The sequence below is a fragment of the Athene noctua genome, chromosome 1 (genome assembly GCF_965140245.1).
Source record: "Athene noctua chromosome 1, bAthNoc1.hap1.1, whole genome shotgun sequence".
NCBI lineage: Eukaryota > Metazoa > Chordata > Aves > Strigiformes > Strigidae > Athene > Athene noctua.
This window is the reverse complement of record NC_134037.1, coordinates 28,199,234-28,213,970: the sequence shown is the minus strand read 5'-3', so window position 1 is coordinate 28,213,970 and position 14,737 is coordinate 28,199,234. Positions and strand designations below refer to the sequence as shown.

The window sequence follows — 14,737 nt, the reverse complement described above, 5'->3', positions numbered from 1 at the left end:
AGAAAATATCAGCAGCTGGGAGTCCCCACATTGAAACTGTCTGGAAATAAACATGTTAACTGGATATGGGTATATCTTGGCTGAAGGGACATAGGAGTGCTTCAGAATAAAGCAATGTTACTCACAATTTGCTATTAACTCAGGCAAAGACACAGTTGTCACGCTAAAGGCTTAATCCTTGCAGGGTGGAATGGGTGCAAAGATGTGAGCCAGTTGTTTATATAGGAACAGTTACCAAATGGTACATGCAGCATCAAATGCCCAGGTGCAGGCTTCTGTCAGGTCTCTAGCAAAACGTTAAGCTGAAAACATTTACAAGCAAACCTCACTCTCTCTCTGGTTCTTAGAAGTGTAGCTCATATTCTTCAGGCTTGCTCTCAGTGTAGCAACTTTTCTTGATTCCTGGAACTACAGGAAAAGAGTTCCCTTGTCATTCCTCTCAGGGTTTGTCTAGTCCCTGCTCCAGATATATGTTCCTTATGTCCCTTGGATTTCCCTTTCTGCTTGCTTTAGGTGAATTCCCTCAGAACACATCATTTGTTGACTGTTACTGATTTGTTATTGAGCTGATGAGTTTTGGTGATTTTGATAAGGAATGATTAGGACTAATCAATTAAACGGAATCTCAAATATCATTTTTTATAAAAGATAGTGGTGTAATGTTTTAATAACATTATAGAGGTGTTGTATTTAGTTTAAAGTAACCATACAACCAGATATCTTGCTAGACGAGGTACCATTGTTAGACTGTTTGGTAAGAATGATTTATTGTCCTGTAGACTAGGTGTTTTAAAAGTTGTATTGTGAAAGGACCTCAAAGCATGTTAAAACTGCAATGTGAGCCAAAGTCCTTGAGTCAAAGGGTGTTGGAGGATCTTTCTTTTAGGTTGATAGTCCATGGTGGTCACAGAAGCAGCCTCTTGACTCATTTCAGGACTTGAGTGTGCATGAGCAGAAAGAGGTGGGAATAAGAAAGTAAGTTATGGCAATGATCATGTTTCTGCATGAGAACTTGATTTATATGTATTACTGTATCCTACATAATCAACACGTTACACAAGTTGGGTGTGCATTGTTGGTATGACTCCGCTGCTCACCCAGCCGTTAATAAAGGAGTGTCTGCTTATCTACATCACATTGGTGTCAATAATTCTGTTTTGGTGACAGTACAAAGCTACACATAAGGCTGTGCAGTGTTGAGTCCCAGTGCTGGCTGCCAGCCTGAAGCCCAGAATCCTTCCTAAGATCAGCATACCCAGGGAAAGCTCTCACAGGGGGATCTCACTCTGTGCATTCAGGACAAAGCAGCCACTCTAAAAAAAACACCTCACCTTAAAAAAAAAAAACTTTTTTGCCTAACCACAACCTCCTAAGGGAAATGTAGAGGCAGTAAATAGCAGACGTGAAATCCAAAGCCACTTATTACATCCCCCAGCTAAAGGCAGGGTAGAAACAACACAGTGCTGGTACATGGACTTCTAAGTAAGTTCTCTGAAGATGGCATTCAGGAGGATGTCCATATCCCCAATTTCTCCTATAATTTGAAGTGTTTAAATACCACACTGGCAAAACCTTTCCCTCAGCTCCAACCTCATTTTGCATCCTGACTGTCCTCAGCTTTTTGTTTTCAAGCAATTGTGCTCATTAGGTCAGATGTTCAAATACTTCTCTTTTCACAGTAATTTTAGCAGGAATATGCGTAAACTGTACTTTAATGTTATTGTATGGCTGCATAAAAGCATTTTCACCATGCATGATTCTGAAACAGTAACATAAAATGAAAAAGCCAATTATGGCAAGCGTCATCAGTTTTTCAGACTTTCGAATGATGGTGAGCAAACTACAGAGCTGGAGAAACCTAGTCTTGCCAAGTTGTGTGCAGTGATTGGTGGTGAGGTACGAAAGGAACTTTTTGTGCCTCTTTCCCCCAAAAAAACTCTGACTGGAGCCTGGTGTAGAGGCAGTTTCCTGTGACTCACGTGTCTGTGCATGACAGAGCAATTGCCTTCAGGAATTCAATGCTTGCCAGGCACTTCTATGCAAACAAAACGATTAACTCATAGATTATTACCAGGCTTGACAGTGCTTTCCATGGAACAGGAAGCCAATCTTCAGGGTGTGATTTGTTATCATTTAGAAGATGGGTGATGTTTCTATGACAATAAGATGGAAAATAATGTGAAAACAGCTTGGGACCTTTACTGGCTTGTTAGCCATTTTAATTTTAAAATTAATCTTAAGCCATCTCAAAGGACATTAACAGTGATGATCTACTAGATACTGTCAGTAACGTTTAGGATCTGATTGTGGGAAAGCCCTGAAGGATGGTCAATAAAAATTGCAACAGGAGATTTTTCTGCTCAGTTAATACTGGAAAGATTCAAACTCCTCCAAAATTCATAGGTATTTCTGCTCAGAGTTCCATCTGAAATTATTTCTAAATATACAGGAATTTAGACAGCTTAGTTATGAATACTGTTACGTACCACATCCCAAGACATATTCTTCTAGTTATTTCTATATCAAGTTTTAAAGTTTCACAGTTAGACTGACAACTAATCAAAACTTGATACAGCATATTATTAACAAGAAATATTGTAATGTATCATCTGAGTGGGATTTTTTTTCTGCTTGCCATAAAAATGTTACATTCCTGTTTTTATGGAAAAAGAAATTTACACCATGTCATAAACATAAAGGCTATTCCTGCATTGCCTTCCCTTCCTGAAGCCACCCTTTTCTGCTGTTCCATTAGTAATACTAGTGATTTAAAGATGATGAGCTCTCTGTTGAATTAACCTTAGCGACATATTGTTCCTTTCTAATCACACAGAAAAAAAGCTCCAGGCTAGATGACACTTTTAGTCCAAGCTAGCAGTCATGGCTGAGCATTAGTGATGGAGGGGCCAAAAAAAAAAGGAGAGAAATGAGACAGCTGGCATCTTAATGAAGAACAATTTTCCTCATTCTCCCACCAAACAGTGTACTGGAAAAGCTCAAAGCCCTTCTGATATTTAAAACCTGTCTCCAGGTAGTCTGTGTGAGGCAAAGCCACTGGTGGCTCCCAGGCTCCACTGTCTCTTGTAAGTGAGAAGACCTGCACTGGCAGGACACCCTTTACTTGTACTCTGAGTAGCAGAATAGCTGCCTCAGCATCAAGGTTGTTTTCAAAGAACAAGTTGGTTTCCAGGTGCAGATACATTTGCCTGCCTGTTAAATCCCAGGTACTGTGACATTTCCACAGACAGCAGCTTTATGACGTGAGGGAGTATAGAGGGAGTGCTGAGCACATACAGCACTCAGAACACCAAAGATTAACGCCAGAAGGTGAGTAGAGCAGTATCACTTTGCAAACCAAGCGTTAAATTGATTTGACACAGTTGGATTTGTTTCACTTGCACATGGTGCTTTGTTCAAGCCAAGATCACCACTTGATCAAGTAAAGATCTAGGAGAGTAGTTTTGAGCTTTCTCATCACTGACGAAACTTAATGTGACAGCCCAGATCCTAGACAGATCTTGCAAGCAAATCAGGAGCAGCAGCAACCACTGACAAAATTAAGAGCTACAACAATGCAAACCAACTTCAAGCAGAATGAAGCAAAAAAACCCCAGAGTTGCCTGGGTATGTTTTTACAGTATCATTTACTTCAGAGCTAAATTCTACTCTTTTGAAATCTTGACGTTTATGTACATACCAAGAGGTTGGGATGTAGCTGTGTGGATGGCTCAGTACACTTTCCTCTCAGGTACTGGTTTAGCTCACTAAACCTAGAGAAGTTACTTGTCTCAGAGCACTTTGGTCTTCTAAAATTGCTTGTGTTATGATTTGCTATAAATTTCAAGTGATGAAGTATTTTATGTCTGAATTCAGTTTATTTTGTGACACTAGAGGCCACAGAAGAGCTTGTTGTGCAACAGTATGATACTAACATTTTAATAATAGCTCTTTCAATAGTGATGCAACACAAATTGTGACCCAAGTTTAGTTTAAGAGACATAATCTCAATGGCAAGGGCATCTGTTTTATAGCACCACCATGAAAAGTTCTTGAAGGAAAAGCTATTGCTCCTTTGCTGATGATGTTAGAAGCTAAGTTCTTAATTTTCTCAAAAGAATGAAGCATAGTCTATTAAAGACACTGAAGGTGTCACTTGAAATTTTTTGTTCACTGGAATTTCATGACAGCTATTTTCCCCCATTTATTTAACATGCCAGGGTTGTTTCTTTCATAGATAATTTTATGCCAGTAGGTTTTTTCTTCAGACAGAAGCAGCTACTGGAGCATTAGGAGTGAAAGGGGCTCTGGGTACCTTGTCTTCACTAATGATCCTGCTGGCCAACACTGGGAACTGGAGTACAGATACGTCAGTGGAGACAAACAACGGAATGTGTTTCCCATCTTTATGCATTGGAAACAGACTTCTGGGAAGCATTCCTGTTCCCAGGTTAAACAGCAAGTGGAAGGCAAGCAGTCCAGGAATTAGGCTAGTCTAGACTTAACTGAGGAGAAATTACATTTTCTTCTTTATTTTTCTTTAATTAAACAATCTATTAAAATTGTACATTTTCAGTTGTGATTGTGGGAACAGGAATATGCTGTGTCACTGCAAGTAGGTTTTTTATTACGCTAAATTCACTGACTTTGTAGGATCTAGGAAAAATAGTAGTAAAAATAGTAAAAATAAATTTCCTGGAAGAGATAATGATACATAGATTCAACTTATCTACGTTAGGATAGAAAATAATTATTCTGCAACAGCATCAGAACTCCTCTTACATATCTTTGAAATTTTTTATCCAGTATGACCATGAGCTGTCTGAGCCAATTCTGTGTGGAAAAGCACACAATATTTCTAAAGTGGTTTGTGACCAGAGTGCATATTGTAAAGAGATTAATACTAAGAGTGTAACTCCATTTATTTCAGGCACCGTTGAATCAACCATCAGTAATATAACGAAATAGTGGTGAGATGTAGTAACAGAGAAGAGAACTTCCTGCTCTGTGAGACACCGAGGTTTACAGTAGTCATAGATACAACCTGTTATTAATATAAAGGAGTGTTTGTACCAGGTGAGGTCTGTTGTGATGGCTGCAGTGTGTTCAAGCCAGGAAGCCCTAATGAGCCATAATAGAAAGTAAAGTAATTTAGAGAGAAGAAATTTTTATTTCTCTGGAAAAACTCAATACACAAAAATAGAAAGAACAGATAGATAAAGCAGAGTATGGTACAATACAATTACAGTAGAAGACTATGGCTATCCCAAAGTAGCTAAAATCAGCTTCTCAATATCACACTCATTTTGTCCACGTAGAATCCTAAAATAACCATTTTCTCCCCAAGATTTTCCCCAGGAATTTGCAGCAATCTAAAAGAAAAGGAGGAAAAAATATCTATTTCAATTTTAAAGTATTATTTAGAAATAATGCACTTGGGCCACAACACGGCTACAGGCTTGGGGAGGAGTGGCTGGAGAGCTGCCAGTCAGAGAGGGACCTGGGGGTGTTGATTGACAGCTGGCTGAACAGGAGCCAGCAGTGTGCCCAGGGGGCCAAGAAGGCCAATGGCATCCTGGCTTGTGTCAGCAACAGCGTGGCCAGCAGGGACAGGGAAGGGATCTGACCCCTGTACTCGGCACTGCTGAGGCCGCACCTCGATTCCTGTGTTCAGTTTTGGGCCCCTCACTCCAAAAAGGACATTGAGTGACTCGAGCGTGTCCAGAGAAGGGCAACGAAGCTGGTGCAGGGTCTGGAGCACAGGTCGTAGGAGGAGCAGCTGAGGGAACTGGGGGTGTTTAGTCTGGAGAAGAGGAGGCTGAGGGGAGACCTCATCGCCCTCTACAGCTCCCTGAAAGGAGGGTGCAGAGAGCTGGGGATGAGCCTCTTTAACCAGGTAACAAGTGATAGGACAAAAGATAATGGCCTCAAATTGCACCAGGGAAGGTTTAGACTGGATATTAGGAAGCATTTCTTTACAGAATGGGTTGTTAGGTGTTGGAATGGGCTGCCCAGGGAGGTGGTGGAGTCCCCATCCCTGGAGGGGTTTAAGAGTTGGGTCGACATAGCGCTGAGGGATATGGTGTAGTTGGGAACTGTTAGTGTTAGGTCAATGGTTGAACTGGATGATCTTCAAGGTCTTTTCCAACCTAGATGATTCTGTGATTCTGTGAAATGTAAGGTGTAAAATACAAAATAAATCTTTTGTGGTAGTTTTCTTTTTAAGAAACAGTGTCTCAACTTTGGTGTGCTGAAAATCAGAATGAATCTTTCGTGATTTCTAATAATTTGTTCTTTTTTGTTTTGATCAAAATTTCAGTTTCAAAACCAGAATTAATAAAAATGATATCCTATTTCTAAAAGGCAGTTTGATAAATTGAAGCAGAAATCATTAGACAATTCAACTGGTGTCTGGAAAAGTGGTCAATGAAACAATAATAGTCAAAATTCCAATTCCAATTAATCTACTAAAGAGAAATGCAAGATACGAAATAGCTGACTTTTAATAAATTAGGTATAATTATACTGATCACCTTTACTGAATTTCATTTCCAGGCATCAAAAATAACTGACCCTTCATGGGAAATTTGAATAACATTTGAGAATTTGAATAAGATTTGAGACAGAAAAGACAGTGTAGGGAAAACACAGATATAGGTGGGAGATTAGAAGAAACAGGCTTTGAAATTGAGGTAGATGATGCTATAGTTCAAAGGTCAGCATGAGGAAAGTTGCCAGAAAGGGAATAGAATTATGCAGGAGGCTTTAATTAAAAAAATAGATGCAGACAGAGTGAATGAAATAAAAGAAGTTCGTTTTAGATATTTGTGTTGTAGAGAATTTTTCTTCTGCCTCAAAAGAGTGCTAAGAATTCACTTACCCAGAACTTCTGTTTCTGTCCATTTTTGTCAGCTAATGCTCCCCACCTGTTACAAAAGAAGGTACTAGTGAGACCTTTGATGCATACGTTCACATTTTGTAGCTTTAAACAAGCAACCAGAAAAGAAAAGCTTGTCTTAGTCGTCCTAATACCCGTATCAGAACAAAGAATGACTGATAGATCACTCCACATTAAAATAACAGACCGCTGCTGCTGAAAATTAAGATAAGCATTCTGCTAACCAAATTGTGATCAGGGACTACAAAAATATAACACAAGCATAGTTTTAGTCTGTCATTGCAAAAACCTATTTTCATTGACAGAATCTTTCCTCTGGAGAGCTTGCCAGCTGAACTGAATTGAACTGTGTAGGAGTATTGAAATGAATGTGAACATATTTCTTCAATTCAGCTGCAGATCCCTAGGAACATTTTTGTTAAAGATCTCATCCAACACCTTTACAAAAATAGCTGATGATTTGGGACTGAAAATGTTCTCAGCTTTTCTCAGGTCAAATTAAATTGATGACAAACTAATCAACACTTAACTGCACAGTGTGTGGGATGACCTGTAAACTTACTTGATGTTTCTTTGACATGTTTGAGGACATGGTAAATGTTATTGCATATCTGTGAAACCACACAAGAGATTGTCCCCACGTGCCAGGTGATGGGACTTTCATAATAGTGTAGCTGTAGCTGAACTGTGCAGTGCTCTGAGTTGTTAAGCCTCACTTTGTATATATACAGGGCAGAAGAAGTTCCAAGGCTGTTGTCTGGCTGTAGTTCAATAAGTAAAAGCTGCACTGCATGCCTTAGCTAGTTATATATATGGTATGTCTACTGACTGCCTAAAGAGCTCTGTCTTGTTTTATATTTATGCAATGAATGGTTGTCTAGTTACTGTTCACAGGTCATGATGCTTGGGTGCCTGTAAAAGGGCACAAATAGAGAACCAAAGATGTGAACTTTTATAGGTTTTTCCTCAGCATGAAGTTAATCCTAGAATATACAGAATGACACTGACAGGGTGTTTATGGGAGTATTTCCCACCAATGCCATGTGTTTGATCTATGTTTGCAGGGCTCCATTCTCTTTGAAAGGCAAGCAGCAAAAATATGACAAGAAATCCCACCCTGTGAATGAGGAAATGAAGATTTTTCTGTCATCTTTCTAAAAAATTTGAATATGGTGGCATCAGCTCTCCTTGGTTTACAGTGAACACTAATGTATGTGGAATACTTGCACTTCCAGACAATGGGAAAAAAGAAGCCAGACAAATTGGTGACTAGCAGAGAGGTGAAGTCTGGATTACAGTTGCAAACACAAATTGTAGCTACTGATCATTAAATGAAGGGAATCATAAAAACAGTGCTGGTCATGTGTTTTTTTTTTAAAAGACCTTATGATGCTTTTTATTTAAATTACCACATGAAAATTCAGTGCTTATTAATAATGTTTACCATTTCTTTGCTAAATATATTTCAGATACAGTCTTCATAATCATAAATTTTAAAAAAATATAATAAATTATTCGACTTCATATTAGATTCAGATTTACTTATTTTCTCATGATCAATTTATTAAAAATATATTGTATCAGCTGCAGTGTAAAAGTCCAATATTTACATCAGTCTTAAAGGCAGAGGAAAATTGCCTTGAATATGTATCTATGTATTCCTGCATTCAGTACTATACATTATCTCTCCCACTTTTTTGAGCAGGATGATGACCAGTTCCTGCAGACTCACATTACTGCAATTAAATATTTTTCTAATATTTGTTACTTTTCTAACAAAAAAGTCAACTTCTAGTTTAATGCACTGATAGGAATTTATTGATTCTCAGAAATGTTTCTAAATGGGAGAAGACTTAGAAACGAAATGGAAAAGGATCCTTTTTTATCCTTGACTATAACATATCCATGAATTTAATTTCCTATGTTTTGTTACATCACAGTCAGATACAAACAGAGGTACCTGACATATGCATTTTATCTTACTGTTTAGAAAGAAGAGCTCCTTACTCAGTAATCCATGCCCCATAGGCATTCATTCAAATACTCTAAATTAAAACACATTGAATTAAAGTATACAAGAATGCAGTCAGAGGGTCAAAAAAGAGTGACTAATCCTCTTTATTCAGGACTTTCCATTCTGTGACTGGAGCACTGTGCCCAGTTTTGGGCTTCCCTATTCAAGAAAGACATTAAAAGGCTGGAACCAACAGAAGTCCACTGAGATATTTGGGATCTGAAGCACATGATGTAAAGGAGAGATTGAGGGTGCTGGCGTTGTTCAGCCCTCAGGAGCGGTGGCTCAGGGGAGATTTGTTGTCTTGTGTTTTACAACGGCTTAGTATAGATAAGATAGAGCAGACTCTCATGATATATGCACAGCCAATGATCAGAAGATGACAGTCACAGTTTTCAGCAAGGGCAATTGCAATTGCATGTAAGGAAAAGAAGTATTTTACAACAAGAGTGTTTAGGCACTACTGAAGTAGAAGGTTGTGGAATATCTGTCCTCAGAGACATCCAAAACTCAGACCTGAGAATCCTCATGTCCCTTAACTATATAAAGGTGGCTCTGCTTTGAGCTGTGGGGTTAAACTAGATGACCTCCAGGGATCTCTTCTAATCTATTCAGTGATCTAAGCATCTTTTAGGGTGCAGAGAGTTCGACCAAACAACTTTCAGCCTCAGTCTACAGTTCTGTGAATTATTATATATTCTGTATTCAATGCATAGATTTTGTCTAACAGTTAAACAACTATGTATGGACAAGTGATTTTGCCTTTTTTTTTTTTTTTTTTTTTTTTTTTTAATGACTGCAGTCTAAGGAGCAGATAATAAGGTTTACAGATCAAAACCAGTCTTGGAGTTAGTGCATGACTCAGGAGCAGGATTTAGCAAGAAAGGTGGAGGGGAGTATCACCTCCACAGGTGCTGACCTCTACTGGCAGCAACTGTGGCATGAGGTCCTAGGCCTATTTACCAAGCCTTTCCTAAAATTTGGCACAGTTTGTTCAGACTTGTTCCAAAGACTGGCTGAGATTCACTGATTTTCATTTCTCCCAGGCGAAAGTCCTTCTCCCAGTCTGAAAAATCACTCAGCTGTAATGGAAACAGCTGTTGTTGTGAAGCATGTTCTATATGTATTGTTCAATGATGATGCAGTGTTTTGTAGCCACATGCCAGTTTGATCTGCCATCTTGCCTCTGGGAATGAATGGCAGCCCCATCAAGAGCATTTCTGGGGATTTCTTGGCTGTCATACTAATATACCTTCCAAACAGGAAACAATTATTTTAAAAAACTTGTAAGTGGAAAGTGTTTCTGCAATAGTATCTTTAGTAAAGGAAGATATATTTTCTAAAATTGATTTCTTGGTTTTCTAAAATAGATTTCTCAGTATAAGTATTGCATTTGATGTTTTCAATTTCTGGTTTTCCCTTTTCCTGCCTATAAAGTTATACTTCAGTAGTTTGCATGATTTCAGTCTTACATTCATTCTGCATTGTATTCCTTAGTTGTACCTATCAAACATATTATGGCATCCAAGCACAGCTTCCACTTTAGGTTTAAGTTTAGATTCCTCAGAGAAGATAGATCTCCAAATGTCCTTTCTGTTGCTAAGCCAGGCACCTGACAGTGATTTTTTTCTTTTTGAGTTATAAAGAAATATATGATATAAATGAATAATATTAAACTCAGTTTGAACTTTAACTGCTGTTTTACTTGCTGCTGTAAGTATTAGTCCTTGAAATATAAATAAAGACTGACTGAGAGGAATTTGTTAAAATGATCAGCTAGTATTTAGTAACCTGAAAATAAATTCAGAAGACATGTTAACCTTCCAAAACAGCCATCCATTAGGCTGAATGGAAAATGCATGTCATCTTATTCCAAAAATTCAGAAAATGGTCTTGTTTCAATAGAGTTCATGTCCTGTATGTCTTCCTACATAGATGAGACTCTGTGCAAATAACTTTTCCTGAATCTGGATAATTTTTGAGATTTGACTTCTTAATTTATTTTGTATTTTAAAATAGTAATTTGTTGCAAAAGTTTATTCATTATTAAATTAAAAAGGAGCCCTCATGGAAGACACTATGGGAGTAAAAAGTAACCTGCTATATTACTGATAGCAACTGTGAAAAGTGATAACATTCCAGATCATTTTCCCTGGAGCATAGCATCTCAGAGAAAGTGTTGTTTGGTCTATCAAAACCTTCAAAACCAAAATTAAAAAAAAAATAGTAACTAGAAGTATAATCCTAGAGGAGCTAAATAAATCATTGAGGTTTTAAAGCAAACCCCATACCACCCACTTCTGTCCCAGAAAACTGAAAGATCTGTACAGATTATGAAAGTCACCAGTAGTGCAAGGATATTATTAACCAATGCAAATTTTTGTTTCGGGTATACTGTGGAAAAATAGAATACTTAATAGTTCCATTGCAATATTTTCCAAAATGTAGTTAATATAGTGTACTACTGTTTTACTGGTCTCTTCTGAGATTAACTAGTACATTGGCATTATTATCCTTAATGTAAATGTTAACATCAGAACTGAAATCAGAATTTGTCTTTTTCCTGACAGTAAAACACTGTGGCATTTAGTTCAAGATTAAGATATCTAAATGTGTCCCACAGTAGAAAGCAGAGTATATTGGGATCCATTCACTTGCTTAAATGCAGGTGTCTAGGGCTATTGGAGATTCCTTAGAGTGCCTGAGACATCCACACATTTCTGGCAGGCTTGACAGAGGACCTATGAGACATCCCCATTCTTTTGGAGACACAGCCAGCTGGGAAGCTCTTCCCACTTCTGATAGCACCAAATATTTGTGTGAGGGAAACTAATGGATTCATGAGCAGTCGTAGTTGAGTCGCCCTCCAGTCTCCACTGACTTTGTTGACTATATCATCATCTCTGTGATGAGAGTTTGGATATCTAGCACATCACACCTGCCTGAATCTCAGATTGAATCCTGACTTAATTAATTGCCTACTGAAGCATAAGATGAGCAAAGGAGAAGACTGAAAATTATTAGGAAATATACAGTGAATAAAGTGTTAGAATGGGAATCAGCAGACAGTAGAATGTATCAACTTCCAGAACTACAGAACTGTAACACAGGATTTCAGAATAAATGATGATGAAAATTAAGATATTACAGACTGAAGAACTTGGATTCTGTCCATCTTAAATTATCAGGCATAAAATCAAAGAATTGAAATAAGAGAGTTAAAGTATCATGATAACATGGAAATTACAGTTCTGATACATATCGTTTTTTCACAATATAGCACAAAATCATAGATGCTACAGCTTGGTTGAAAAAAACTAAAGCAGGAATCTATTGTCTTAAAAAGGTTGTTAAACTGATCTGGGATGCATCTTCCTCTGTGGCTTGGAGAAAGAGCTTGTTTAGGGACCAACAAATTGGAAGGGAAAATGACACCTCAGTGAATTTTTCCTGTAAACCAGTGGTGCCTTGGAGTCTTAATGGTGGAACAGAACCCCTCTGTGCTGGGCATTGTAAGTGAAAAATATTTAGTAGAAGACCAAATCCTGATGCCATTATCTGCTTTCAGAAAGTAATCTTTAAAGAAAAGAAATGAGAATCTATTAATGAATGTGAGAGGTGTCAATATTTTGACTGTAAGTTAAAATCAATGGAAATTAATAAATGATTGTCACTACTTCATAAACAAAATATGACACTTCCCGAGTTGTTAGCTGATATAATTTCTTTCTTATAGTCATTATTGTATCTCCTCCTACAGTTCTTTTTCTTTCTCTGATGGTTCTTGTTCCTGAGAACCTGTAGTTCATGTAGCCAATGTTGTCACTAACCAGTTGTCCTAAAGCAGATCTATCCAAACTACATGTTCTAACTAATGATATCCCAACCCAATTGAAGGTAATCAGACACTTTCCTTGTCTCCAGGGAAGTCAAGGCCTTGGAAGCTAATACATATAAACATGGAGTCTGCTTTAGGTATGTTAAAAATATTAGAAAGAAAAGCTAAGAAGCTGGGATTAAAAGTAAGCAAGATCATGCATGTTTTGGGTAAAGAAGTGTACAGTATATGACTGGAGTGCTACACTAAATCTGATAAGTCACTGCTGGGAATAAAAAGAACAACAGTAACAGGTATTTGCATGAAATTTTAGAAAAAGTAACCAAATATATATAGACATTAAAACCTGGATGTGTGTTGAGGTCAAATGTCAAGCAGAAAGATAAAATTGTCATATATTAGTCTGTAGATAGGATAGGGATAAAAGTCCAAGAAAGAAAACATCAAGAAAAAATTTCCCAGCAATTAAGTAATTTAACTCCCGGTGGAATTAGTTCCTACGTGGAAATGACAGGGACTTAAAAGTGAGTTGACACATACTTGGACAACATCCATTAGAGAACAATATTACATTTCCTGGAAGACGACCAAAATAATCTAATAACACTTTTTTGTCTCTCGCTTTTGTGATTATTCCAGCTTGATATTTACTTCAAATGAATGACATTTCAAAAGCAAACAGATGCTGGACCTCATTACTCATAGAGACAAGGAATCTATTAAGGTTATTTTTACAAAGCTTTAGACCACTAATGTCCCCACCTTTGGTATTTTTAGGAAAAGCTTTCAACCTTACCCCCTCCAAAATTTCCATTTTTGTTACAAAGAAAAATAAGAGATTTTAAGGAACCATTAAGGAGAAGGTCTGCCTATCAATTACCAAAAATTACTTTAAAAAAAGGAGTTTCCTTCTGTTTGACAGAAATATTCTGTAAGAAACACACCACTTAGCTTTTCCAAAAGCAACCACCATGACCTTCAATCAAAAATAACCTTGAATAAAAAGACAAAATTTCACCACACTGCATTCAGTCTCCTCCAGGAGAAAGAGTAAACAAGGTATTTCAAGGGAAACCAGTTCCATCTGACTCTGGTGCAAGATCTCTGGTGCTCTTCAGATAAAAGAAGGAGTATTTGTGTGCTTCCATAAAGGATTTTCATAATTTTGTGTCTAGTTTTATATAGTAGAGGCACGTTAGTTCTTTTTTTCACTAATAATCTTCCCTTGATGTTAACTCTGTAGGGTTAGGCCCTTGAATGCACAACACTGCCTGACAGTTAAAAAAACTAAAATATGGAGATGATTTCAGTATTCTTGCACAGAATGGAAATTGATTTTGTTTGAACATTTCCTAGTTTCTTTTACAAGAAACTGTACCACTATAATGAAGGTAGACTTCAGAAGAGAAGTATAAAGAAAATTTTCAGAAAAAAAATATAGTAGTTTGATAATTAAATATCATTGAATAAAACAGTAAAATAGCTAGAAATGCAGCCTAACACAACAAAAAGGCTTATCAGCAGCGGCTTCAAAATGGAGACATTTTGTAGGAGAACAGAAACTGGATTGTAGTGTGTTTACATTCAGCTTTGTAGGTAAAAGTAGGTTAACAGCAAACACAGCAAAGACATCTGAACAGTTAAATATTATACAAAGTGACTTTTTAAGACTGAAGATGTCAACTAAAAAGAAGTAACGCCTTAAGAGTAAAGAAAGACACATCTTAGATCTCAAGATATTAATCCCTGAAGATCTGTTGATGTTAGTGGAAGTCAGTGCTTTGGAGTTAAACTGTTTATTGAACACCGGGCTCTAGGAATCAGCATTCCAGATCATCTTTCTAACTACTGCCATTCAGAAATTTATATGTAGAACAGACTCTTCTCACATGCTGACAGTCCCCATCTATCAATCAAAAGTACACAAACAGCAAAATACAGTTTTACGTAATTTGTGCAGTTCTTTATTTTCAACCGCTTCAACTCACAG

General features: G+C 37.4%; 1 protein-coding gene across 1 annotated transcript in view; it reads right to left on the bottom strand.

The window, feature by feature from the left end:
• Window positions 1–5,176: 5,176 nt before the first annotated feature.
• TINAG (tubulointerstitial nephritis antigen) overlaps window positions 5,177–14,737 on the bottom strand; it is a 49,048-nt gene continuing 39,487 nt past the window's right edge. Inside the window, exons 10-11 of the mRNA XM_074922419.1 lie at window positions 6,878–6,923; window positions 5,177–5,369 (exon numbers count right to left, since the gene is read on the bottom strand). Coding sequence (XP_074778520.1) covers window positions 5,259–5,369; window positions 6,878–6,923 — 157 coding nt within the window. The 3' untranslated portion in view covers window positions 5,177–5,258. The remainder of the gene's footprint in view (window positions 5,370–6,877; window positions 6,924–14,737) is intronic.